The sequence below is a fragment of the Lepidochelys kempii genome, chromosome 16 (genome assembly GCF_965140285.1).
Source record: "Lepidochelys kempii isolate rLepKem1 chromosome 16, rLepKem1.hap1, whole genome shotgun sequence".
Classification (NCBI taxonomy): domain Eukaryota; kingdom Metazoa; phylum Chordata; order Testudines; family Cheloniidae; genus Lepidochelys; species Lepidochelys kempii.
Genome location: NC_136395.1, coordinates 19876001 through 19903095, shown reverse-complemented (window position 1 = coordinate 19903095; position 27095 = coordinate 19876001). Strand labels below are relative to the sequence as shown.

General features: G+C 43.7%; 3 protein-coding genes across 8 annotated transcripts in view; 1 reads left to right on the top strand and 2 right to left on the bottom strand.

Annotated features, from left to right (window-relative positions):
* ADAMTS13 (ADAM metallopeptidase with thrombospondin type 1 motif 13) overlaps positions 1–11425 on the bottom strand; it is a 33419-nt gene extending 21994 nt beyond the window's left edge. Inside the window, exons 1-5 of the mRNA XM_073314814.2 lie at positions 11413–11425; positions 10848–11003; positions 3136–3419; positions 1627–1768; positions 911–1050 (exon numbers count right to left, since the gene is read on the bottom strand). Coding sequence (XP_073170915.2) covers positions 911–1050; positions 1627–1768; positions 3136–3419; positions 10848–11003; positions 11413–11425 — 735 coding nt within the window. The remainder of the gene's footprint in view (positions 1–910; positions 1051–1626; positions 1769–3135; positions 3420–10847; positions 11004–11412) is intronic.
* STKLD1 (serine/threonine kinase like domain containing 1) overlaps positions 7139–27095 on the bottom strand; it is a 40844-nt gene continuing 20887 nt past the window's right edge. The window contains exons 15-20 of one of the 4 annotated variants that reach the window (XM_078849038.1): positions 24912–25040; positions 23795–23923; positions 23147–23287; positions 22073–22152; positions 20708–20756; positions 7139–7692 (exon numbers count right to left, since the gene is read on the bottom strand). In XM_078849038.1, the coding sequence (XP_078705164.1) occupies positions 20709–20756; positions 22073–22152; positions 23147–23287; positions 23795–23923; positions 24912–25040 (527 nt within the window). In that variant the 3' untranslated portion in view covers positions 7139–7692; position 20708. Of the gene's footprint in view, positions 7693–13748; positions 16156–19491; positions 19775–20675; positions 20757–22072; positions 22153–23146; positions 23288–23794; positions 23924–24911; positions 25041–27095 lie in introns of those variants that run through there. The other 3 variants (XM_078849037.1, XM_073314029.2, XM_078849036.1) reach the window with 3 other exon arrangements.
* Positions 10931–19439, top strand: REXO4 (RNA exonuclease 4). 3 transcript variants are annotated; one of them, XM_073314031.2, is made up of 9 exons: positions 10931–11021; positions 11539–11761; positions 12615–12967; positions 14234–14389; positions 14650–14843; positions 15380–15468; positions 16137–16211; positions 17747–17821; positions 18248–19439. In XM_073314031.2, exons 2-9 carry the CDS (start codon positions 11540–11542, stop codon positions 18332–18334), a joined length of 1251 nt encoding a protein of 416 aa, XP_073170132.1. In that variant the 5' UTR covers positions 10931–11021; position 11539; the 3' UTR covers positions 18335–19439. The 3 variants fall into 3 exon arrangements, with proteins under 3 accessions (XP_073170132.1, XP_073170131.1, XP_073170133.1); XM_073314030.2 differs by having other exon boundaries at positions 11496–11761; XM_073314032.2 differs by lacking the exon at positions 11539–11761.

Genomic DNA, 27095 nt, shown 5'->3' with positions numbered 1-27095 from the left:
GTAAAAGGAAAAACAGGATCCAGATGGAGTTTCATAATGAAGATGCCGGTGTGACTCCTGTCTGTGCCCTGCATTGACACTAAGGCTTCCCTACACATAAGATCTTCCACCAAACCAGCCAGATGTACTTCCAAGGTGACACATCGGGTAATTATAATGGACAATTATAAAATCTGCAAGTCACCAGGGAAAGAAACAGGCAGTTGCATGAAATTTGCCCATTACAAACAGAACCAGGATTCATCTGAGAACTAAACTCAGTGTAAGCCACAAGTCTGTCCACCAGTGTGCACTAGATTTAACTAATAGGATTAAAAGCCTCCAGCAGAGCGAGAACAAGGGATTTCACAGAGTGTGAAAATTAATGTCAAGACCCTTCAAAGTGTCCCAGCCCCTGCTATCCACATGAAAACACAGTGATACATTCCTGACTGGAGCAAGGTGGGTAGCGCTGAGGAAATTAATAATAGAATGTTAAAACCCACACAGTGAAATGATAGATCAACTCAAATACGGCCGCGGAAATCAATGGGCACTGAAGGATAAACTCCTAATGCTGGAGCCAGCACCCAACCAGTTACTAAGGAAATTAAGGGACACATTTTCCAAATGGGGCTTTAAAGCTGCACTCCCAGCGTTCGTGAATGCCCTCCCTTATGCCTGCAGCTTCCTGGATGAGGGTACAATGGCCCATGCAAAGGAGGTGGCTGCACACTGAAGTGTGCTTTGCACCCCAGTCCAGTATTCTGTACATACCCGAGGGAGGGGTGCTCCCACTCACTTCTGTGGAGGCATTTCCAGAACATTTGGCTATGGGCTTAGCCAGACGCCCCCACCAGAGGTCCCTTCCAACACAAGCCACCATAGGCTCAGTAAACGTGGCACTGAAATCAAACAGAAAGCCACTCACGATGTTCAGGTTGGTAAGGATGTACCTCTCGGTGTCCTCTGTGTGGAACTGATAAACATCAGGGCCCACTACCACCAGCAGCTCCAGGTGCATGATGCTCCCCTCTGCCCTTTTCCAGAGACGAGGAGGAGACTTTCGTTCTACAACACCACGAGGGAATACAAGGGAGGTTAGGATGGAAGGAGGCCTGGAAGCCCTGTGGGTCCATCCCAGCCTTTTGAACACTTATGAGCAATACATCGCAAGATTGCTTCCTCCCGACACTGAGCTAATTCCCGTCTGCACTGATTTCTATTAGCTGCTGCTGCCGCCCTTGGTAATTGATCATGGACAAAATATCCCACCTACATACCCTGAGTCCTGACCCATCCTCAGCTGAAGTTCATATCTTTTTGCTCTTGTGTTTGGCAGTAACTGGTGAGTGACAAGGCCATGCCTATCCGCCCAAGATAAATCCTGAGTCCCTACTGAGGCTATATGTTGTTTTAGCAAGGGTGAAAGCAGACAGGAGAGTGATAGGATGCAGCTCGGCCTCTTCTCCAAGCCACAGACAGTGCTCCTGGACTACATAGGCCCCAATGAGAGCCTCATTTACACATTGTGACGGCAACAAGTCCTGCCCTCACTGTCACTCATGCAGCCCCACTGACTGCAGGTAAAAAGAGGGGGCAGAATTGGGCCAGTAGTTCCTCTCTCGGCCCCGAGACATCCAATACCTCCTTTCGTCCTTGTCCCTCTCCCTGCAGCTCTGAAGATGATGTGGGGTGTGGGGAGGCTGGGGTCTTCCAGCACATTCAGGTGTTTGCTTCTCACAGGTCTGATGTGAATCTTTTCTTTGTTCACGATGACGGCCCCTTGCTAAAGAAAGCAAAATCCCACCCCTACGTTATTCCAGAGGCATTCACCACCAAGAGAAAGTCACAGACCACCTCTCCTGCCAAGATTTACCGCCAAGATTTCCCAAATGGGTGCTGCACCCAGGCAAGACTGAATATGTTTGGGGCATGAGGATGCAAAACCAAAGGCTTCCTGTTCATTTGTGATCTGTAGGATACTACTAGGATCTAGGAGGGAGTATAGTCTAGTGGTTAGAATGAGGGACTAGGTGTTAGGCTCCTTATATTCTGTTCCTGACTTCACCACCAACTTGCTGTGTAATACTGGGTGAATCGTTATCCTGTCAGCTTTCTCGTCTATAAAATGGGGTTACTATTACCTGCCTCAGGGCAGTGCTTCATTAATGTTATAAAGCACTTTCAGATCCTCATAGGAAAGGATACTAAATCAATGCTAATTATTATCATTGCCATGGAGTACCTCACACATCATCGGGATCTCCTGTTATCAGAAGGATTTGGATGAACACCAAACTGCCAGGTTACCAAAAGCTCTGAAAAATAAAGCTACTGGAGGCTCAGTGAGGCAGCATTGGGGTGACCAAAATTGAGTGTTTCGAGACCTTCCTCCCTTTGAGTGGGGGAGAGGGGGGAGCGGCTTATTTATTTCTTTGCCTGTTTCCACATTTTCTCATGGCAGAATTGTGACCCCCCATATACTGTACTGAACTGCAGACTCTTCAGAGCAATGACTCTGACTTTTATGGACTCTCTGAAATGCCTTCACAGTGCTGTCTAGATAGGAGAGATGGTCCCAAGCCACAGCATTGGATCAGAAACCGTTCAGACTCTGGGGGAAATTTGGATTTGAACTTCTCAGCTCAACCTCACTTCTTCGAAACTGATCTGAACCTGAACATCAGATCTGAATCCCCTTAGACCTTGAAGGAAGTTTGGACACAAACTTTTGGGCTTTGGACCCAGCACCACCAATTAGTCATCAATAAATAAAAAGTAAATCCCCTTATGTTTTCGACAGGGCAGGAATTTTTCTTCCATTCCAAGCTCAGGGTGAAATTCATCCCTAGGCAGAGGGGCCAGCACCAGGCCAATGCGCCGCATAAATGCCACTTCCACCCCACGCATTCTTCACACCGCTTTCTGGGTCAAAGTTGAACTTTTATGTAGTGCATAGTCCTCGCACTGGTCCTCTGCACAGGAATGAATTTCGCTCTAACCCCTTATTTCTGATCTGACACTTTGCTTTCTAGGCACCTGGGTCTTCACTCTGAGACACCTGGCCAAGTGCATATGGCAAAACATCGTTGGTCATTAGTGGTTGTAAATGCAGCCAATGTTTTGATTTCAAAGTCTATGCTGCATACTCACCAGCTGCCCTTCGCAGTAAGTGACTCTACATTCAGCCCCTGGAGGGTGCAGTAGTTGTCCACTGGCAAAGCAGGTGCCTGGGAATTGCTTTAGTAAACTAACGGAGGAGTTCAGCTTTCGATCGCTCACGAAGGAAGAGGAAAGAAAGATGTGCTCCTCCAGGAATTCAAAGGTGTAGAGTTCTCCCCAGGCCCTAAGGGAGCAGCGTTGACCTTTACAAGATTTTGGTTCAACTTGGTCCTCTTCACAGGGACAAGCTGGCTGAGCAATAACAAATTCCGGTACTGGAAGAAATACCACAAATTACTAGGATTATACACATAATTAACTGTAATAATAATGATGCGTGGGAAAATAAATATAACTATCTGCTTCCATGAAAAACAATACTCTCCAAAGAGCCTTTTCCCTTTAATTATGTCAATAACTCTGGTCCACTGTGTTTTTATCAATCCCGAAACTGAGGATAGCCTTGCAGCTAAAGCACAGAACCGGTGATCAGGAGATCCAGGTTCTCCTATTAGCACTGAAACTGACTTGCTGTGTGAACTTGGTCAAGACTTGTAACCTCTCTGTGCCCCCATTTCCCCACTTGTATATGAGGATAACAATTTACCTGACAAAAAGGTAAGGTATTTTGAGTTCATCAGATGTAAAGCATTATAGAAGTGAAAATTATTATTGCTAGGCACTATACAAACATGTAAGTACAGCGTCCCTGCCCTGAGAATATTGCCTAAATCTAAACAGTATCTTAATCCTGAATTATCAATCTAAAAGTATTATTATATTTTCTTGAAATGTTTTTAAAAAAACACTTACATAAAATCATCATTATAATCTATAGTCTTATACCCAGCTGATCTGGATCTGTTCCAGGGTTATTTAGAACCTTTCATTCTATGAATTGTGCACTAAAACAATAGCAATATGCAGAAGGAGAAGTGAAACAGAAAAGTGCTAAAAGAATTACTGCATCTGATTTCCAAATCACATACCCAATTCTGCAAACACTTACACACTTGAACCAAACTACTTGTTTGAGTAAAGTCACTCACAAGCATAAGTGTTTGCAGGTCAGATCAGGGCTAATGTCAGTAATAGTGCGTGCTTACTGATATCAAATATACTGTATCAGAAACAAATTTACAAACATGACACATTACAAAATTCAGAAGGAAGAAGGCTTACATACCATCAAGGACTGCATTGGTGCCAAAATAAGAAAAAACGTCTTCTGGATCCAATGCCTCAAGAAATTTCTGCAAAAAGTAAAATAGCAGTTTTACATTTTCAAAGCAAAAACAAATGGAAATAAAACTTTATTCAGCACCACCTATCCTGCGCAGAACTTCATTTATTCATTTTAATGTTGATGTCTTTCTTTTGCATTAAATGTATGGTACAGAATGATCACCCAGAGGAGATGACTGTACTTTCTTGATTAGCGGGGCTTAATCCATTTTGATTTGAATGCACATTGTCCTATTTCCACAGAGAGGGGGGGGAAAGCATTCTTGCAATCTGTTCTCTCTGGAGGTCAGACTTACCTCTTGGAAAGCTGCTGGCCCGCAGAATGCCAGAGGGATCATCACAAAAGCTAGGAAAATTGAATTGACGGTCATGTTGAACGAACTGCAATTGACACTCAACAGCAAAGGCTGGCCCGGGGTGATTAAAATGTTTAGCCCAAGGCATCACATGGAGCGGAAGTGAAGAATACATAGTTTAAACAAATAGAAGAGTTGATCCACTGCAGAGAGGGGCAGCTGAGGGGGAAATCAGTTGCTGCAGGAGTTTTTACAAGAACAGCATTAGAGAGAAAGTTTTTGCGCAACATTTGCAAATTTTGTTACAGCCAAAGAGCACTGCAAGAATAGAAACTTTGGGCCAGTTTTAACAGCCAAGTAAACAATAAGTAAAGAAGCTATTTGGGGGAGGAGAAACGGGTCTAAAGTGTCAAAGCTAAGAAACAAGATGATTTCCCAGCTCCTGAGGGACCAATCTGGCAGTGCCTATCCAGGCAAAACTCCCACTCGCTCCAGTTCTAGGGGGAGAATGAGACGTTAACTCCACTGAGACACAAGAGTGAGCTGTATTAAATCTCAGAGGACAGGTTCAAGCCACGTCTACACAAGTTACATTGGCATACAGCCACCATAATTTGTGTGTAGCTCGAGCACGTGCATACTTGGCTGCTTGCATCGATGCAAAGCGTGGTGCACCGCAGGTAGGTATCCCAAGGTGCCATGCATCACCAACCAATGAAATGACTTTTGCGACATTTTTGCAACGTTTTGTGATATAGGAATGACTTGCCCAAGGCTCTTTGAGCGCTATGGGGTCCAGTTCCCAGCATGCAACTTTTTCCATCCAATAATACCATCCATATCCCATAATTTTTCATGCTGTTTTTTAAAAACCCCACAAACCCATGTGGTGCTTTGCAGTCTCTTCCATCTCTGACAGAAGCATAGAGCCTGCAAAGCTCTGCACTATTGTCACGAATGTTGTAAATACAGGACCTACGGTTCACCTGTATTTGCAGACCCACCGTAACTACTGTAACTGAGGATATGAGGATATCTTCAAGGACAGTTTGCTGATGGACATAGTGAAAAACAATTTAAGGGTTGCTGGTGCAACCAAGCAGCCGCAGAGAGACAACAAGCAGTGGCTGCAGAACTTTCACATGCAAAAGGCCACCCACATTCCTGCACATGTGTGCACAGCTCTCCCCAGCCCTCCAGTACAGGGACACCAGAAGGAGAGCTGCATTGACGGTGGAGAAGGGAGCAGCATTCACTGGAAGCTTGCAATGCTGAACTGCAACCAGTGGGAAATCACTTTGGAAGTGGAAAATCCACAGTGGGGGATTCTCAGGCAAGTATGCAGGGCCATTAATTGTACCCTTCTATGCAGCACTAGGACTCCCAGCAATGCGCAGGACATAGTGGATGTATTGAAGCAATGGGGTTCCCAAACTGCGGTGGGGCAATAGACAGCATGCATATCCTTATTTTGGCACCAGCTCACCTTGCCATGGAATACATCAACAGAAACGACTACTTTTCTATGGTTATGCAAGTGTTGGTGGATCACTGGGGATGCGTTACCATCATCAGTGTGGGCTGGTCAGGGAAGGTGCATGACACTCGCATCTTTAAAAACACCGGACTTTTAAAAAAGCTGCAACCAGGGATGTTCTTTCCTGATGGGCAGATTACCATTGGCAACATTGAAATGCTAATAGGGATCCAGCCCACACCCTTGCTCGTGAAGCCATACACCTCCCCCTCAACAGCACCAAGGAAAGATTCAGCTACCAGCTGCAGGTGCAGAAGGACTATTGAATGTGCTTTTGGTAAACTGAAGGAACGCTTGCGGTGTTTACCCACTAGAACGGATCTCAGTGAGAAAAATACCCCAACAGCCTGTTGTGTTCTGCATGGTATCTGTGAGGCAAAGGGGGGAAAGCTGCCGCCAAGGTGGAGAGCGGAGATAGAGCAGCTCTCCGCTGACTTTGAACAGACAGCCATCAGGGCTATTCCAAGAGCCCAGCACAGCGCTATGTGGTGGGAGGGGCTTTGAAAGAGCACTTTAAGGCAGTTACAGTAGTGTTCTAGGCTGCTTTTAGGGACTTGAATCTGTCTTGTGTCATCTACATTACGCATTGGTGGGTCTTTGCCGACTGGTATCTATTCTGTTGAGCCCGGAGCTTTGGGTGCTGCTAAGAACTGTGTACGCTTGCTGCCCATTTATAAATATGGCTGCGTGTTTTCCTGAAGCTATGAATTCAGTGGTGCTTGGTGTACATTTACAAGTACTATGTGCTTTAAGTACTGTTATGCATTCTGCAGTATTTGCTGTGAACTAATAAAGATCATTTGATTCTCCAAAACTAGAACTTTGAGTGAAACAAAAGTCCAGAAAAACTATGTATAAAAAACAAAAAAACCTTGTACAATACTGTACAAAATGTTAACAAAACTTAATGGGGTGAAAATTAAAATTAAAAAGGAGGTAAAAATGTATATCCATTTCAGTAAACAAATGTAGTCCGTTGCGATTACACGTACACCAGTCGTGGTTCTCACAGGTCAGTATAGGTGAAGCTGTGGTTTTCCTTGCTGTCCCCCAGCGTGGTGGGCTAGGGGGTCCGACTGCATCCCATGATGCCACATGGAATATTGGGGGTGTAAGAAGCAGTGACCATGGAGCTCTCCAAGGACTGCAAATAGTGGGAAATCCAGGATTTTTGGACCTGTCGGTCAACCAGGATCTGCAGCATTTGGGTTTGGTGCCTAAAAAGACCCATTATGTCCGGTGCATTTCCTGCTCCTTGACCCACTGGGACTCCAGGGCCTTTTTCCTGTCCTCGCTGTCTTTCTCCAGGCTGTCGGTCACACTGACTCTCCAAGCCCTTTGTTCATGATCCGATGCAGCACTGGCTTGCAGGATTTCGCAAAAACATGTCCTTCTCAGTCCTCCTCCTCATCAGTGCCAGGCATTCTGTGGGTGTGGAGGGGGCATCCTTCAAGGCTACACTGCCAGAAGCTGCTGATAAAAATAGACATATGCACCACTGGATCACAATGGAAAAGGAAAGAAATATGTCAAAACTCCCTTCCCATATTCCCATAAATGCTTTTAATAAGTTATACTTATTGACACTTCAGTTTTGGAGTGCCTCTGCACAGCACTGCTCTCCAGCCCCGTCCATGGCGAGTATGGCCTGCCAGGGATGGGATGGTGGGGGGTGACGTTCTGTTGTATGAAGCTATAAAATTACAGCCCTAGTCCATGGGTTCAAGTATAGGGCAATAGCAGTGAATACTGGCACTAGTTTTCACAAGATGTGGTGATTTTGGCTGGTATCTCACTTTGGAGAGTCACAAAGGCACAGAGAATACAGCTTGCTACAGGCATCCTCATTATCCTAAATATGAAATAGACATTATTAAAAAAAAAAACCTGGGGCCTCACACTGGCTTTTCCCCTCCTTGAGGTTTATGTTCATGTACACTTCCAGAAACTAAATTCAAAAGATTATGTTCCTCCAGTGTTCACAATCAATCAGACCACCTCCCCTCCCATCCATACTCACACAACAGCCTTGAAGCAACTATAGCAATTGCCTACACAGAAAAATAACATTAGGAATTTGTTTATTGCATTTTCAGTGATCTTTAATACAATGTCGGAATTAGAAACAGACAGGAGATTCAGCACTGTGTGAGCAGCCAGCTCTGTGCCAACCACCAGGAAGTGTTCCATGGACCACAGTTTGGGAACCTCTGAGTGAAATAATATAGATTCATACATTCCAAGGCCACAAGAGACCATTGTGATCTAGTCTGAACTCCTGTATAACACAGGCCATAGGACTTCCCGCAAAATAATACCTAGAGCAGATCTTTTAGAAAAACATTCAATCTTGATTTAAAAATTGTCAGTGATGGAGAATCCACCATGACCCTTGGTAAATTGTTCCAATGGTTAATTATTCTTATTATGTTAAAAATTCCTTATTGCCTGTCTGAATTTGTCTAGTTTCAACTTTCAGGTATTAGATTGTGTTCTATCTTTGTCTGCTAGATTGAAGAGCCCATTATTAAATATCTGTTCCCCATGTAGGTACTCATACACTGTGATCAAGTCACCCTTACCATTCTCTTTGTTAAACTAGATTGAGCTCCTGGAGTCTATCACTATAAGGCAGGTTTTCTAATCCTTTAATCATTCTCATGGCTCTTCTTTGAAACCCCTCCAATTTATCAATATCTTTCTTGAACTGTGGACACTGGAACTGGATATGGTAATATCAGCAATGGTTGCACCAGTGCCAAATACAGAGGTAAAATAACCTCTCTATTCCTACTCAAGATTCCATTTTATGGATCCAAGGATCACATTAGCATCTTTGGCCATAATGTTGCACTTAGAGCTCATGTTCAGTGATTATCCACCACAACCCCTAAATCTTTTTCAGAGTCACTGTTTCCAGGACAGAGTTCCCCATCCTGTAAGTATGCCCTATAGTCTTTGTTGGGTTGCCCAAACGCACACACACACTTCTGAGGAAATATCAATTTTCACAGGGTGATTCTGACTACTTGTATGCTTAACAATTGTTTTCACGGGTGCTTGCAAGACCCTGCTTACAAGTCACCAAGTCATGTTGGGGTGGGAGATATTTGTGAAACATCATTACACTAACATATGGTTTTGCAGGCCAATGGTATTTCGATGCTACGTGATAATGTTTTTCCAAAATGGTAGCATGTTGCATTGCCACATAAACACCAGGACTCCCAAGTGTGTCCGACCCAAAACACTCTCTAGAGCAGTAACACTACAAAATGGGTCTGTGCTATCTGCCAATTATATTACAGGGGCACCAGTGCTGTATCCCTAATGCCACACCCCTCTTGGGTTGAACCCCCAGCTAGTCTTCCCTCTTCTGTGCACCCCATATTCACCCTGCTGTGCTCCCTCTCAAGTGCACCCCACACACACACACACCAGATGACCCCTCAAACACCCCCATTAACAGTCCCCAAACCCCAGCACTCCCCAACAGTGATCCCCACATCCCCCAGTGCACCCCCATTAACAGTCCCCAAACCCGGCGCACCACAACGGCGATCCCCCCAACCCCCAGTGCACCCCCATTAACAGTCCCCAAACCCCGGCGCACCCCAATGGTGATCCCCACATCCCCCAGTGCACCCCCATTAACAGTCCCCAAACCCGGCACACCCCAACGGTGATCCCCGCATCCCCCAGTGCACCCCCATTAACAGTCCCCAAACCCGGCACACCCCAACGGTGATCCCCACATCCCCCAGTGCACCCCCATTAACAGTCCCCAAACCCCGGCGCATCCCCAGTGCACCCCCATTAACAGTCCCCAAACCCGGCGCTCCCCAACGGTGATCCCCACATCCCCCAGTGAACCCCCATTAACAGTCCTCAACCCCAGCGCTCCCCAACAGTGATCCCCGCATCCCCCAGTGCACCCCCATTAACAGTCCCCAAACCCCGGCGCATCCCCAGTGCACCCCCATTAACAGTCCCCAAACCCGGCGCTCCCCAACGGTGATCCCCACATCCCCCAGTGAACCCCCATTAACAGTCCCCAAACCCGGCGCACCCCAACGGCGATCCCCGCATCCCCCAGTGCACCCCCATTAACAGTCCCCAAACCCGGCGCTCCCCAACAGTGATCCCCGCATCCCTCAGTGCACCCCCATTAACAGTCCCCAAACCCCGGCGCATCCCCAGTGCACCCCCATTAACAGTCCCCAAACCCGGCGCACCCCAACGGCGATCCCCGCATCCCCCAGTGCACCCCCATTAATAGTCCCCAAACCCGGCGCACCCCAACAGTGATCCCCGCATCCCTCAGTGCACCCCCATTAACAGTCCCCAAACCCGGCGCTCCCCAACAGTGATCCCCGCATCCCTCAGTGCACCCCCATTAACAGTCCCCAAACCCGGCGCACCCCAACGGTGATGCCCCCAACCCCCAGTGCACCCCCATTAACAGTCCCCAAACCCCAGCGCATCCCCAGTGCACCCCCATTAACAGTCCCCAAGCCCGGCGCACCCCAACGGCGATCCCCGCATCCCCCAGTGCACCCCCATTAACAGTCCCCAAACTCGGCGCACCCCAACGGTGATGCCCCCAACCCCCACACCGCCAGTACCATTCCCCAGTGCGCTCTGCAGCCCCGTGTCCCCGTCCCGCGGGGGGCCCGAGGCGGCGCGGTGCGTGTTTCCCGCCGGCGGCCGTTCGCAGCGGTTTCCGGGCGGCGCTGGGAGCCGAGGGGCGCTGACCGCGCACGTGTGCCGGGCTCCCGGCGCTGCAGCGCAAGCGGGCGGTGAGTGGGTCGCGCCCACCCCTGCGCTGGCAGGCGGCTCTGCGCGGGCGGGGGATGGGCGCTCCTTGGGGTGGGGGGTGACAGGGGTCTGTGGATGGGGTTGGCCTGGTCCTCAGGGCCTGGCAAGCCCTGGCTATGGGGTGGGGGAGAGGGAGAAGTTTAATAGAAGGCTTATCTGTATGGAAACCACAGGGAAGTGATCCCACATCAACCATACTGGAAATCCAGAGGGTGGTTATCCAGGTTTTGCTGTCTAGGGGGATGCAAAGCAAACTGTCACTTGCTGTGTAGTTCTGTAAACGCTTCCCTGCAGGCTGAGTGCGAAGCCCATGCTATGTCTCTTCTGTGGATAACCAGAGAGTGTCTGCATCCAGGCTTAGCTCACCAATACCTTTTGTAAGCATTAGCCGGTGTGGCAAATAAATGAATGGATATATATTCCTATAACGTAGGATTTATGCATCTTGTTGACAGAAATGGATGTTGCTTTCAAAGTGTGATTGTTTTCTGATGACAGAATGGCTAAAATAAAGACCAAAGAGTCAAAAGCTTCAATAAGCCTCCCCACCGCTAACCCTGAGAATCTAAAACAACAGCACAGGAAGAACAAGAAAAAAATATTGTGGAAAAACAAAGTCAAGCAGGTGGGAAAGAAAAAACAAAAGGACACCAAAGTTCTGGGGGTGCTACCCCCAAAAGTTCCTCAGGAGTTCTCCTCTAACTGGAAGACTCTGCAAGAGGTCAGTGACATCCAAGAGTTTAGTACCAGGCCCCAGTGGGGTAACCCATAAACAGTTAAATTCTAGTGAAAATCTGCAAGGGGGATTAAGTGTTTGAGATCCCCACAGGTGTTAGTTCAGTGTATCCTCTTTCTTTTGAAGTGCAGACTTAGGTACTGTACATAAAGACATGACATGTCCAGGGGGTGTTTTGGCTAAGGTCACAGCATGTTTTATGCAAATAAAGTTTGCTGTGAACTCTTGAAACAAGAAATGCTTTGCGGGTTCAGTAGTCAAATTAGGGAATTATCCAGAAGTGGAAATAAGTATCCCTTGGTCCATAGGAAACTAGTAAATTTCACAACCTCTTTCCTTCTGGCCTGATTTGAGAATTATAATAGTATGGTTCTCGGTATTAAACTATTGTAGGTACGATTGAGGAAAAGGAGTGTGTAAGGAGACTTAAAGATTCACTGTGAAATTGACTGAAAACTGCAGTTTTCATTGTACAAGAAAAACTTGTTCAGTTCTTAATAGATAGGTGTCCTCATCGCTAAAATTGTTGGCATTTATTGGCCCATTTCTCACTAATCTCAGCAGAGAGATCAATGACTTAATGGACCATGGAGAATGAACTATTCTTTCACCCCTTGAAATGGTGGGGCTCAGTATGGGGGAATCTTGCATTGCTGTTGCCTACATGTGTACCTGTATTGTAGGTATATGTAGAACTTGCAACTCCAGGGTTGGAAATGCACAGAAATTGAGTACTAAATTCACAAGCAAGAAAGTAAATGTGTTGGTGGGTTGGGTTGGGAAACTTCAAAGTTTAATGCTACAGTAAATTGTGTGGGGTTTCTTTGGGTCACATTAGCTGCTGAAACAAAAGGCTGCCAGTTTGGATAAGTCCCTTCCTGTATCCCAAACATATTCCAAGAAGCACACAACCAAAAAGGGAAATGTCAAAGGAATTCCAGCCCTAAATGGAGGTGGGAATATGGGAAAATTCAAATCTGTGAACAAGATGGACAGTGATCCTGCCAAAGTTTGTGTTCCTTTGGCTACCCCAAAATCGGAGAGAACTGCACCTGACAAGAATTTGAGTGATGGCAAGGGAAACAGAAAGAAACACAAGAAAAGAAAAAATGGCAATATTGAGAAGGAACAAGGTGACATAAAACATAAGAGGAGGAAAGCTGAAGAGCACACAGAGCAGCCACGAGCAGAGTGAGTATTTCAGGCCTAATGTTTACATATGTAGGTGGCTGTAACTATTCTAATTGCAGTTGATTAACATTAGACAGTGATGCAACGCTGTGCTTTTTGTCAAAGGAGGACTCCTTTGTTCCTTATACCACCTCCCCTTAAAATTTCACCTCTTCCCTACTGTACAGGCTGTAAGTTACTGCTGCTATCTTCATGGACTCTACATGGTTCCCCTTAGAATAGAGCTTCTCAAACTGTGGGGCGCACACACACCATATTGGGGTCCACAACTGCAGCCCGGGCCAGCCCCCATGGGGAACAGGGAGGGAACGCCACCCAGCTCTGCTCCTGCCCTGCGCTCAACTGTGGCCTCAGCCCTGTTGCCCCTGTCTGCATTCCCACCCCTCCCGGAGCCAGAGCCCCAGCTCTGGGGCAGGGGCACGGACATAGGGTGGGGGCATGAGGTAGAAAGTTTGGGGGCCACTGCCTGGAAGGGTGTTAGGACCATTGCTTAATGGCCAGAGGAGGCAGTTATTTGGCAATGCAAGATATTTTGCGCTTTCCCTTAATAGCACTTCCTACTTTAGCCACCCAGGGAATAAGAGACATGGGTTGAAAATGAAACCTGCATCTCATCTATTACAGTATATGATGTTTCTCTTCCCTTCCCACCAGAACGGACAGATTTCTGTACCATAACCCTGTTTTGGAGGTGCCTTTTCATACAAACATCCCAAGCTATTATAAATTAAAAGGTTTAGGGAAAAGAAATCCACAAAAATCTCGGCCCTGGACACGAATGAAAAAAGAAAACCTGCAATCTTGAAAGAGCTCCACTGAAATGCTGAAGGAGAGCAAAAGACGGGTGGAAGAGCACCTGGTGACTAACAGATTTAGACCTGGGAACTAAGGAATCTCTGGTACCTGAAGGGGCAGAATGGACAGGGGAATAGATTGGGTGTGTGGCTGGACAGAAGTTCAGACAGAGATACTTCTAAGCTTATAACGTGTATCCTGAAGAACACAGTATAAGATTACAGTAAAAATAATTCCACACTCTCCAGGCTAGCCATATGGGACAGACTAACCCAAGTCCTCTGATATTTGAGTAAAACTACATGGTCTACAGCATCTGACTGTTGCACTAGTTGGCACTGATTTAGACTAATTAGTTGAGTCCTTGCTTTTATAAACATCAGGCTTAGCCAAACTTTCAAAGATAAAACGGCCTTTTAGACAGTACATTTTTTAACAGTGTTACAGTGTAATTTTGTCTTTGCCTGGCAGGGTTGACATCTGGTTTGATGGTGTAGATCCAGAGGATATTGAAGCAGCAATAGGACCTGAAGCAGCAAAAGTTGCTAGAAGAAATATGGGAATTGAAGAAGGCAAATCAGAGCTGTCTGTGGAACAGGTGCTGGTTAAAGAAAAGGCTTTTGCGGGGTAGGTTTTATTTCTAACGTAAAATTTCTATATACTGTATATATATATATAGAAGTGTCAAATATTTTCTCTTTCTTACCATTGTGGCTTCCAAACATAATAGAGCGTAAACTGATGTCTTCCTGAGTCTGTAAACAGACTGAAACTACTCTGAGATGTTAAGTGCCCCATTTGTTTTAACTGGTGGCTAACTTGTACATCTAGAAGTTAAAAGTATATGATCACAGCAAAGGCTTTCTAACTCTGGTATCCTCTTCTAGGCTGACAAAAGCTGTAGCCATGGACTGTGAGATGGTGGGAGTGGGGCCCCAGGGTGAAGACAGCATACTGGCTCGTGTATCCATTGTGAACCAGTTTGGAAAGTGTATTTATGACAAATATGTCAAGCCTACAGAAAAAGTGACCGATTACAGGACAGCTGTTAGCGGCATACGGCCCAAGGACATAAAGAAAGGTAAGAGATCTTTCCTAGCACATTCCTTAAGAGAGAGAGATCCAGTTGAGCACCACAGAAACATCCCTGACTGAGTTAGTGCTAAGCTATTTTGGGGCCTGTTTAGTTCTATTAATAAAAATAAAACAATCGCAATCTCAGCACACCCTAAAATATCTAAATGAAAGGTAACTCTACAATAGATCATGAATAAAATACATTCTGTGGAGACACTTTCTTGCAGAGTGATCATTATTGCCCCAGTAGAGTGTAACTTCTGTAACCATTGCCTACAAAAATGCAAGGGTGGTCTTAGGCCAATAAGTAGAAGTCTGTTTCTCAGTTGATTGCTACTTCTGTTCATGTGTGTGCCTGTTCTGCCATCTTCAAGTCTGTAGTTATGAGCAAGCTGGGGGTTACTGTGTACAAGAATTCTGCATTCTCCAGTACCCTGGGTCCCAAGGAAGTGACTACCACATAAAATACTTCACTTCCTAATGCTGTCTCACAACTTGTGCTTTGTTTTGTCTCTTACTGAAAATGTGTTGAATTTTTAGGAGCAGAGTTTAAAAGTGTTCAGAAGGAGGTGGCTGACATCTTGAGAGGAAGGATTTTAGTTGGGCATGCTGTCCACAATGACTTAAAGGTATGTAGTTAGATATTTACTGCTTTGAAGCCATTGTCTTCAGTGACTGACTTGTCACCCCAGAATGTTAGCTGAAGCATTAGGTTAAAACACCTCCGCTCTCTGGAACCATAGGTTCAGATTGTAGCTGGGTCCATTCGGTCTTTGTAATTCCAGAGTAGGTTAAAGTACAGCATTATTCAACTATACAATGACTGAGTCTTTCAGATGAAACCTTAGGATTGTCTGTTTTTATCTGCTCTTTAGGGACATTAAAGCTCTCATGGCACATTTTATGTAGTTTTAACATTGCCTTCTAGTCTAGGAATCAGCACGTTGATCAAGTTGTTTGCATATTCAGGGAAGGCCAAAGCACAGTCTATGAAGTTCTACGGTGAGGCCCGTGGCCTCATTAATACAGAGACACACGGCCACTTGCATCAGATTGGAGTATTCTGTGCTGGGGCATACAAGCTCCACAGGCAGCACCTCCCGAAGATGGCTCCCATCTGAGCCACGTTATGCAAATTGGTTGGGGCTCTCATTCTTGGATACTGAGGATGTCCAAACACCGGCAATCTTACTTGTTCATGTTGTGAACTGTCCTTTGAATCGATGGGAGTGGTGCACTCAGCTGTATACAGTATCCTGCTACTGCATTCTTTACAGTGGAAATATTTTTCTTTCAGATCCTGTTTCTTGATCATCCTAAAAAGAAAATTCGGGACACACAAAGATACAAACCTTTCAGAAAGGAAGTCAAAGTAAGAAACTTGCAGAAAATAGTATCTTGATTCACTAACATTTAGTGCTAGTGCAAGGCAACAAGATCTACAGCAGGGGACCCCTAAGGGGGTCGCGAGGTTATTACATGGGGGTCACAAGCTGTCAGCCTCCACCCCAAACCCTGCTTTGCCTCCAGTATTTATAATGGTATTAAATATATTAAAATTTTTAATTTATAAGGGAGGTTTCACACTCAGGAGCTTGCTATGTGAAAGAGGTCACCTGTACAAAAGTTTGAGAACTACTAATCTAGAGGAATGATTCCCCACTGCACATTCAATCTCCAGTCCTTGTTCTGCCACTGACTCTTTGTACGAGCTTAGGCAAGCCCTTTCCCCTCTCTGCTTGAATTGTCTTTATGTAAAATGAGGGTATCTGACGCACTGCCATTTATGAAGAGTAGCTAGTTTAATGTATTTTGACATAGACTTGGAAGGATAGATTTTTTTCAGTAAATAGCGGTAAACTTCGATTTCACTGTACAGACAAACTGAAGAAATATTTCCATCAATAATTGAAATGTACAGATAAGCAAAGGAAGAAAAATGCTGTTTAAGAACTTGAGTTTGATTTAAGGATATTTACTTTGTATATTTTGACATGTGATGTTGACAATTTGTGTTTTAATGGTTATAAAGCTTTAACTTTTTTGAATCTCAACATCTACGGTTATTAAATAATTGTCTGATCTGCCATAATTTCCTGCAACTGTGAACATTTAAATTTATACAAATTTTTAAAAAGCTTAAAATAAACATTGATTTTTATTGTTAAATTTTTTTTTAATTGAATTCTGCTAAGCCTATTATACAGTGTTTGGAATATCTAAAGTACTAAGGAACTTACTGCCAATCAAGATTACCATGCACAGCAAATTCAGTGGCTTTCCCATTTCCTGAAACCCAAAACAGGGAAGTGGGTCTTTCTATCATCTTTCTGGGCAGTCAAATAGGACAATATTGATCTATATATAGAAAATGGTGGGTTCTTCTATTTTGTGATATTGTTAATAGGAGCAGCTTCATAAGTAATATAAAAGTCACGTTTTTGCCTGGAAATATCTGTCAAGCAAGATCCAAAGGTTTACCTTTGAAGTGACAGGTCATATTTTAAATTTCAAAACAAGACACCTAATTTTTTCCTTTCTCCCTATCGCTAAAAGCTTTAAAAAGCCATGGTTGATGAGGCTATAGTCAGATGAGCTGCTGTAAGTGATATCACTGTGTATGTCATTCTTACAATGCTGAAGGGATTTACAAAAGTGGAGGTTTGAATAGATCCTTCAGTGATCTGATAAACGGCATCTGTCTCACCAATTCATTTGTAGAAACTTAGACACACTGTGGTTTAATGGGTATTCTTAAACTAAAACCTTCCATCCTAACTTTTTTTTTTTTTTTAAATTACTGCAGGATTTAGCTTGAGTAATTGTGTCCTTCATGCAACGGAGTAGATGATATTCAATTTAGCTGTTGGCAGAACAAACATGTGATTCTCTTGTTTTTGCCTCTAGAGTGGACGTCCATCTCTGAAACTGCTTTGTGAGAAACTGCTGAATGTGAAAGTGCAGACATCGGAGCACTGTTCAGTATGTAAACCCGTGGGGGAAATGTATTTATGGGTGGATCAACAGTGCCTTGGGCTTTAGGCTCTGGAACCCTAGTAGAAGTATACCCTCATTGTCATCTCTGTACCCAAGAGATTTGGTAATCTTTACTCAGCATATCAATGTCCAATACCAGTCTGAGGAAAGCTTGTACCGTCCTTACCTGCTTCATACCAATAGCGTTAATCACCTATTTTCATGAACACTAACCCTATGGAAATTGCCCATCACCTACATTAAGTGTTCTCTTACATGATTTCAGTATCAAGAGAAACAGCAAGTGAAATTAAAAAGGTTTACTTTTATTTGGGGAGTAAAATGGGTGAGAGGATGTGACTACCATTAACAATGATCCTACAGCAACTTCTGCTTTTTCTTTAACCTGCTGCTTGTTTCATTGTTTTCCAGATTCAGGATGCGCAGGCAGCTATGAGACTATACACACTAGTGAAAAAGCAGTGGGAAGCAGCTATCAAAGCCAAACCTAAACTGTAGAAAAATAAATTCTAAAACGTCAACGATTCAATCCTGTCATTTTCTGCCGTGCAGCATTTACTGTGCAGATTCCAATGGTGACTAGATTCCTATGAAGTTGTATGATGGCTTTCTCCTCTTGCCAAGTGTATTATCCTTGAATCAGTCAGAGAAAAATCAATCAAAAACTGACCGTGGGTACTTTAAAAGAAGTTGCTTCGTATCCTTGCTCATGGCTATTTTTGGAAGGGGATGCTGCATAAATAGTCCCCTGCTCTAGAGGGCAAGAGTTTTAACAACCTCTACATCCATTTCTAGCATGGGCAAAGGTTACTAGTGTGGTAAATATTCTGTATGCTGCTCCCTTTCTCTGCCAGTACAGTGTATGTTATTATCTCTTCTCACTTGGTCTTGTGTTGACACACCTTCTGTCTCTCTGGATCCTGCTGCTTAGAGGCAGCATGTTTTGCTGCTTTCCATCCCTCCTCCTGTAGATAGTGTTGCACCCACATTTTTCAGCCAGCTGAGCTCTGTAAACACTTCATGTGCTATGAAAGAAGTTGATGCCCCAGCTGAAAGACTGTGTGCCCTCAGCTTTGTCAAGAGAAGATAAATTAGAGCCTCACTTCCTAGCTCCATGTATTTAGGTTTATAACAAGAAGGAGATGATACTGGGCTCTAAATACCTTTGATGTCACATCTGTTAATATTAGGATATTTAACAGCAAAAGACTAGTAGTGTCCCAAAAACTGGAAAGTGACCAGCTAGAAATATTGAACCAAAGTGTGCGAAGCCTGTTGCCCCGCTCCTGCATTTATTCCGATTACAGGGGAATGATCCCGTTTGACACAGGAGCAGCTGTGGCACGCCAGATTGCCCAGAGCAGCGTAAGATTTTATGAACAAACTGGCAGTACCTAAGAGTACGTGTTGAAAAGGAGACTATTGCAAGTGAAAGATAGACTAGAACACCTAAGCTAATCTGATAGTGGACCTATATACATGTTGGAACTGCAAGGGAAAGAAAGCAGTCAAAGTGCAGTAAACTTTACTGAGAGTCTTGTAAAAAGTTTCATTCACCCAGACATGTGAAACACATGCATAATAAACTCCTATTTCTTTACAAGGAATCATATGTCTGTTCATGAACTGCTGAGGTAGAGCTAATCCTGAGAAGAAGCTGTTATGCTCCGAATGAATAATCCATGGACCAAAAGCTCATTAAATACATAAAGCTCACTTAACTCCAAGACTGTAGTCCTTAGTATGATTTTTATTCATCTTTTAGGAGAGTATGTTAGAGATTAAATGTAGTTTAAAAATCCACAAAGAAAGGCAAGTTCCCAAAATAACACTGCTGTCAGACTCTCCATAGTCAGTAGTCAAAGCGGTTTGTTGTAAAGAATACAATGGAATATGTTCAAGCAGATGATGTCTGTATAATACAGGCAGTATCTCCTTCTGGGGAGAAAAATCTTTTTAAAATACTTCTGAAGGAATCAGGCATTTCTACCTGAATCAGAAGACTTCAAGTCTTGTATATATAGAACAGCTTTTGTTATAGACTCATAGGACCGGAAGGGACCTCGAGAGGTCATCTAGTCCAGCCCCCTGCACTCATGGCAGTACTAAGTATTCTCTAGACCAGTGCTACTCAAGCTCTCTTATGTGGGGGACCGGCAATTTTTTCCCCCAATGTGCGCGCAGACCGGCAGCCAACGGCTCGCGGACCCCACCACTTTGAGTAGCACTGATCTAAACCATTCCTGACAGGTGTTTGTCTAACCTGCTCTTAAAAATCTCCAATGATGGAGATTCCATGACCTCCCTAGACAGTTTATTCCAGTGCTTAACCACCCTGACAGGAAGTTTATGACAGGTCCAGGCTCATACTCTCATTTGGCTGAGCCATTCTTGGTCGAGGACAAAGGCAGCTGATGGACATCTTTGTAGCCTCCTGATCGTGGAGGGGTCGGGGGGCTGGTTCAACTTCCAGCAAAGCTCCCAAAGTTAGTAACTCTCATAGATCTAAATGAGTGTTAGTAAGGATAGGAACTCTTTAGACTATTTCCCTAGTATGGTCCTTCAGGCAGAAATTAGAACGTGTTGTTCCTGAAGTATGGGTCACTTCCCAGGGGCAGATACCAGCTGATAGCTGGTATCGCTGCAAATGCCTTATTAACTGGGCCATACGTGCTGCCCGAGTGTAGTCTGGTATTTTGTTCCCTGCATCCCACTGCTTCTTTTTAAACAAAACAGAGCTGGGATAATACAAATAAAATGCTTACTTTAACTAAAAGGTGCTTTGAATTTGCCAAATAGTAAAGCGCTAATTTCATACACAGTGTATGTTAACACATACCCACAAAATGGGACTCAAAGCTTCACTTTTACCTTACTTCTGCAGTTTCAAAAGTGCTGAATCCACAAGGGTAATTATCTCCTGGGGAGAAATGTGAAAACTGTTAAATACAAGTTTATCCTGGTTTTTACTTTACAGTGTAAAGATACAATTAATAACTATGGTACAAAAATCTATTCTGTATTTAATGTCCTTTTATAGGAGTTCAGGCGGTATATCTCATTTGCATTTTTGGGTCTACAATAACTTACTTTTAGCAAATGTGTGGCCGAATTCAGAAACTTTACTCTCACCCTTAATTCCTTTGTACTACAGTGGTGAGCAAAGATTGCAGAATTGGCTCGTAAGACTATAAAATTTACATAAACTGTCTAAAACTAAAGAAAAGCTAAAAGGTAATCAGGAATCTGCTCTAAATATTTAGCAATAATTGTCATGTTACACAATGTATATAAGTACATGGAGCAATATCTAGCATGTAAAAAGCCTTGATAAGAGGAAGAGAAAAAGGGAGAGGGAAGGATCTCTCTTAGGGTTTGTAATAAAATCATTATTGTTTTTTCAGTGGTATTTCACATATGGAATGTTTTGTTTTGTTTTGAAATGGAAAGGGTAATGATAGCAAGAGAAACATTGTGGAAAGTAATTACTTTGTACTATGGCCTATGAGGCAAACATTCTGGAGGAAGAGAAATGTGAGCAAATTAAATTCATGACTAACAGAAGAGTAAGGTTGGAGGCTCTGACTGTCTGTTTTGGTTGGGTTTTTTTTTTAAATAACTGCTGCATGCTTGATGGCAAAGTACTCTAGGTTAATAACTTGGTGGTTTAAGAGTGTAGGTCACTCTAGTGTTGGAAAAACAAAGGTGGGAATTATTTTGCTGTTTAATGAATTTAATATAATTCTCTGAGAGGGCAAGCCCACACAATTAAGTGGCTTGGGTTTTTAGGGTTATTTAATAGATCAATAAATTCCTCTCTGCTTTGTAATATAGCTGTCTTGTTCCTATATACTTTAACCTGTATTTCTGGTATAAAAATGTAATAAAAAATATATGCAGGCTAATGCTGGATGAAGTGGGAATAATGTCAAACTTATATTTAATCGATTTAAGAGGATTTTCAGCATGAAGTTTGATAAACTATGCTCCCCCTGCTTATTTTTTTAGTACACTTAGAAATATTCTGAGTCCCCATGCCTCCGAAATACCCTGCACACTGAGTCCACACGAAGCCCCGACCCCAACAAGTTCCTGCACTGTATCTTCCTCTGGGTAAGATGGATGCCACAAACTACTCCAGATGGTTGATGTTTGTGCAAGCCATAGCCAAGAAATAAAACCATTTGTACAAATAGACGGAGCATGCTCTTTGTTACCACAGTGACCGCCACCTACCATACTGGATGTAAACTTGACTCTCATTTCAGTCAGCAGCTCCTTCATGTTCTGGGAGATCATCTCTAGCACTATGCCATCTGATGAAAAGGAACAGGGGAATCTATCTTAGTTACTGTAATAACGCTTGGAATAGTATTTCACCTTCCATAGCTCTCACCTGACAATGGCCAAAGGAGCTAGGGGAGGGAAAGGCCCTTATGTTAGGAAACAAGACTGACCTAAAGAAGTTTGAAACAAACATTGAGTTTATTGTAACCTCAGGTGCATGATTAAAGTATTACTGCCACGAGGAAGAGTGGGATACGGTTAGATGGAAATTAAAGTAAATCAAGTAAGGGACAATTGAAAAATTCCTTCAGCATCTATAAGTTGCTAATGAGCATTCATGTTAATACAATTGATATGCAAGCACAGAAACTGAGAGGCCTGGAGCTCTGCCTCTGTGTATTAATTACTCGCACTGCAGTAGAGTGTACAGGCTGTGACAAAGATTGGGGCCCCATTGCACTGGGTACTGTTTAAACACATCATGAGAACGTCTCTGCCCTGAGGAACTTACTGTACACACACAAAGCAATACTAGTAGGCAAGAGCAGTTTCAATGGAAGGGTCAGATGTTAACTCTTGTGGGAGAAAAATGAGCCCAGTGCATTATTTCTGAGGCAGGCCACACCTGAAATTTTGTTTCCTTCCTCTCTCCTGTCTTTCATAAGACAAACAAGGCTCTATGCTGATCTAGATGTTCTTATTCAAACTGCAATGTATTGCCTTTCCTGCTTTACTATTTACACTTCCATGGTGAACGATCTGGGGAGAAGCAACCGCAGACGTGCAGTTACTAGTTTCATAACAGCTCCTAACCTGAATCTGAAAACATATTTCAGGTTTCATACCACAGAAGCTGAGCGATACCTTATTGTACAGTATTGTAGTCTTGCTGGGGACTGCAAGCAGTAATTTCCAGTTACTGTGCTCATTGACAGTGTAGAATTATTCTTGGTTGCTGTTATGATTTTATGCATTGTCTGAACAAAAAGGACTGTGCAAAGACACGAAAGAACAAGACCTTACCATACTGAACCATCTCATTAATCAGCATACAGATGTTCTCCACCACTTCTGGATCATCACAGTGAAAGTGATAGGAGTCTTTGATCAGGCTTATTCCGCTGCCCTTTGTATCTGTTACTATAAGTCTGAAAGCAGATAACTCTGAAAGAGAAGGACACAAGTTCTACTAGGCCGCGGCAGATTTCCTGTCTTGGAAGACTATTCTGAAGCACCTTCAGATAATGTGTAGGACTGTGTAAGCAGCTGACACTTTCCTGCAGGACAAAACTTCTCTTTATGTCCCACATACCCTTTGTTCATTTTTCATTAACCGTCCTTGAGCTGTATCAGTTTTACACACTAGAACAACCTCAACACAAGGAAGTATTTTAAACACAGAGAGCTTACAACAGGGTCCCACTCCCTCTGCTGATCCACCAGTTCCCTCTGACATTCATGCTTCTGTTCTTGGGCAGGAGGGGTTAATCCAGTTTTCTTGTGTGAATGTTTTTCTCTGACAGGTTGTATGTTTTTCTCCGACAAAAGGAGAGAACTGATACAGGAGGGCAGATGCCCCTCCCAACCCCACTGGGAACCTTTGGTCTTTACAGTGTTGTTTGCCTCTGATGCCCACTTGCCATTGTTAAAAACACCTTTCTGGACTGTTACCAGATATCCTTAGGAGGCTTGCCAATGCCAAGCACGTATTCTTCACCAGCACTGGTCTTTCTGGGTTCATCCTGAGAGCATCCAACAGAAGCAGAGTTGTTGGTTCATACTGGTTTTCAGTTAAGCAGCCTGCAAAAATAACCAGTGAAATATCCATCAGTGCTTTCAGCTTCTGCCTCAAGCTTCTACAAGGATTCCTTTACCATGCACCAAAACTAAAACGTAAGCCCTGTTAGGCCTATTTTACTATAATACAGACTAATAGAATATCTGAGCATTGTGAGTTGGTCCAGGGGCTCAGAGACAGTTATGAGCCATCTGCTAGGTGAAGCTCCAGGTTCAATTCCTGGTTACAGCCTTTTACACCCCAGATCAGCAGAGGGTAGGAATGCTGCAAAAACAACATCCTTTACTAGTAGGGGTTGGAGAGGAAAGAATGCAGTGGCTAGAAAGATGGTGGCCATAATAAGGGGATTGAATGGTAGAGGTGAAAAAGGAGAAAGGGTAGCATGAAAATGCTGCAAGGATGTTTTCATCTATAAGGTGATTCCGAAGGAGCACTAGTATCGGACTCATACTGCAAAGATGTTCCTTTTAATGTACAGGAATAGTGATACATAGATAATGCTTCTATTTTTAACTTGTGTTCTTCCCAGGGCACTGACAACATTCATGTTAAACACCTTTCCTTGTAATACTCTCCACAGCACTAATACTGTGCTGGGTGGTTTTACGTTGGAAAGAGAGTAACAAACCTGAGATTCTTTAGTTGTGAGAGAAGACAACTAAGAGGTGACAATCTATTCTACAGAGGTTCTTAAACCGTGCTCATCACTGTAGTATCTGATAGCAGTATTTACTTAACCTAGCTAAGAGTTATTACAAAATTAAACTTCGTCTGAGGTTGTCAGAAAGAGATGAACTAGGGGGTGCTGGTTCAGTTAGGAGGGTAACTATGTTGCCAGCTAAAGTACAGCAGGTTGTATTGCACCAAGGTAACTTATAGAGGATTCACTTCTTCAACATTCATTTTAATTACTACTTAAATAACTGCTGTGCGTGATTTGGTCAGACTAACCCCTGCTGTGCATAAGGCATAGCAAGTACGAAAACTCACCCTGAAGTGTCAGAACCCAGAGGGCAGAGCAAGCCGACTCAACCACCTCTCCATTCTCACGGTGTTCTTGGAGGACTCCAGTGATAATCTGGACAGCATTTTTTAGTGATGCTTGTCCCATGTTACTTTCTGAATTAGGAAGAAAAGCCAAATGCCAATATAGCAAGCAGAGTTTGTTAACTCAAACATTAACGCAGTGAGCAGATTAAACTGCAGGCAAACATCATCTTACTGCACAAAGGTATCACAGAAGTTATGTTTTCTGTATAAAAACACACTATTGATTACTTATTTGATCATGCTCTAGATTACTTCCATCAGCTCTTCTTTATGTTAGTAAAATAATCTTGTGTAAAAGTAGAATGAATTATATTGAAATTATAATTCATTAAAGAAATGCTACTTGAAGGGTTTGTTGAAATATAGTTGTCAGGAAGAGAAACATTAAGGAGTGTGAGACAATGGGTCCTCAAACTAATTAACTTAGAGCTCCTACTGAGCTAGGAGATTGGTAAACGTTAGTATGCAAATAAGATATGTATGTATATTAGTCAGTTTCTGCTTTCTTTTGTCTCTTATGTTAAATTGGCTTTGGCTTAGCTGTATAAATAAGTTATCTTGAACCTCAGAAAGGGGCTCACATCTGGGTGCATTAGCAAAGCTCTTTGCTGATAAACAGAGTGGTCTGACAAATTATGTGAGTCCTGAATCTGACTTTGACAATTTTGAGGTTCCACCGAGTTGGCAACCGTCTTCTCTGGGGCTGTGTGACTCCTGACTGTTCTTAGGACGGCCGTGGCAAGCTGGCACCTGGGCATTTGGCCCGAGCGGTCCTCCACCAGAACGGAAGGGTGCATGACCACAGTGAAGTCTACGCCATCGAACCTGTTGGTTCCCACTCTGTTCTGGTAGGGATCCCGGGATCTGACATCAGGAATCTGGTCAGGTTATTATTTCTGTGTTTTGTCCGGACTGAGGACTGTCTTGTCTCTGTGTCTATCCGTCCTCCCTGTGGTGTGTTTGAGTCTGGGCGCCGTCTCCGTCCGGGGATCGGCTGACCAAAGGGTTCCTGTCCCCACGGTCTGAGTGAGTGAAATCTGCACAATCGCAGCCGCACCGCACCATGGGTAAAACCCTTGGTGTGAAAGCAAGGGCGATTGAGGCAGTAGCCTGTGGGCTCCTTTTGTGTGTTGCACCGGGCATGGCTCTGACGAACCCGACTTTCCTTCTTGTGTGATTGGCATGTAAAGTCCTCCTGTATGCGTAACCAGACGTCTAAGTTGGGACTGTTCCCTAAAGGAATGCCGGCTCAGTTTATGTATTTTAGGAAGAGTCCGGACTCCTGTAAATTTCTGGAAAAATGGTCTAGGCTAAGGGGGTTAGGTAGAGTGGCTACTACCACGACTACGCTTCTGTCCCCAGAAGCCTTTACAGCTATTCTGAGGGAAAATGGGCCCTTTCCCCACAGAAATGGTCTATAAGGGACTGCTGTAGGCAGCAGGCAGAGAGAGAATCTGATCAAAATTATTTGACTATTGGGTAATGTAATCAAAATCACTAAAGGATGTAAGGGGTTTTTATTGGAACTTAACTTGGCTGCTCCTGGTTGTGTCTAGTTGTACAAGATGGAAGTGTAATTGGGGTACAGTTGTGTAAAAGAGTAATCACAGTGCAAGGGATGTTAGGCAAAAGAGAATTTTCTGTGTGTATATAGTGCTAAAATCTGAAGCTGTGTCTCAGCTATTACCTGAGAATAAACTTAAAGCTTGGTACAGAAGAGAAACTATTGCAAACATGGTCTGTTGCACAAGAGGGGAAACTGAGGTACACCACCTCATGAATTTCATAAATGACCAGTGAGTGGGGTAATTCACTAGCCTGACTATAGAACAAAATAAGTACAGCCTGGAGGTAATTCTTCTGTTTTTCCTGCAATTAGCAAGGAAATTTGTACAAGAAAGTGGTATTATTATTAAGCAATAATCTGCCCCACCAGGGGGGTGGAAATTGTTTCTTTTGTTTTTAGACTCTACAAGCAAGCTGGCGCCAGCGGAAGAATAACTCAGAATACCATGGATCTATGTTTTGTGTTGTTTGTCTGTGGTGTTGGTCTTGTTGCTAGCATTGTTGTGTTTTAATGAACAGAAAACCTCATGACATAGGTGGGGGATGGCTTCAAAAGGC

What these genes read in the sequence shown, in the direction of transcription:
- REXO4 (XM_073314031.2), top strand. Translation starts at nt 11,540, where the DNA reads ATGGCTAAAATAAAGACCAAAGAGTCAAAAGCTTCAATAAGCCTCCCC. An exon ending in ACTGGAAGACTCTGCAAGAG is followed by an intron (nt 11,762 to 12,614) that starts GTCAGTGACATC and finishes GGGTCACATTAG; the next exon opens with CTGCTGAAACAAAAGGCTGC. An exon ending in CTTTCAGAAAGGAAGTCAAA is followed by an intron (nt 16,212 to 17,746) that starts GTAAGAAACTTG and finishes TTTTGCCTCTAG; the next exon opens with AGTGGACGTCCATCTCTGAA.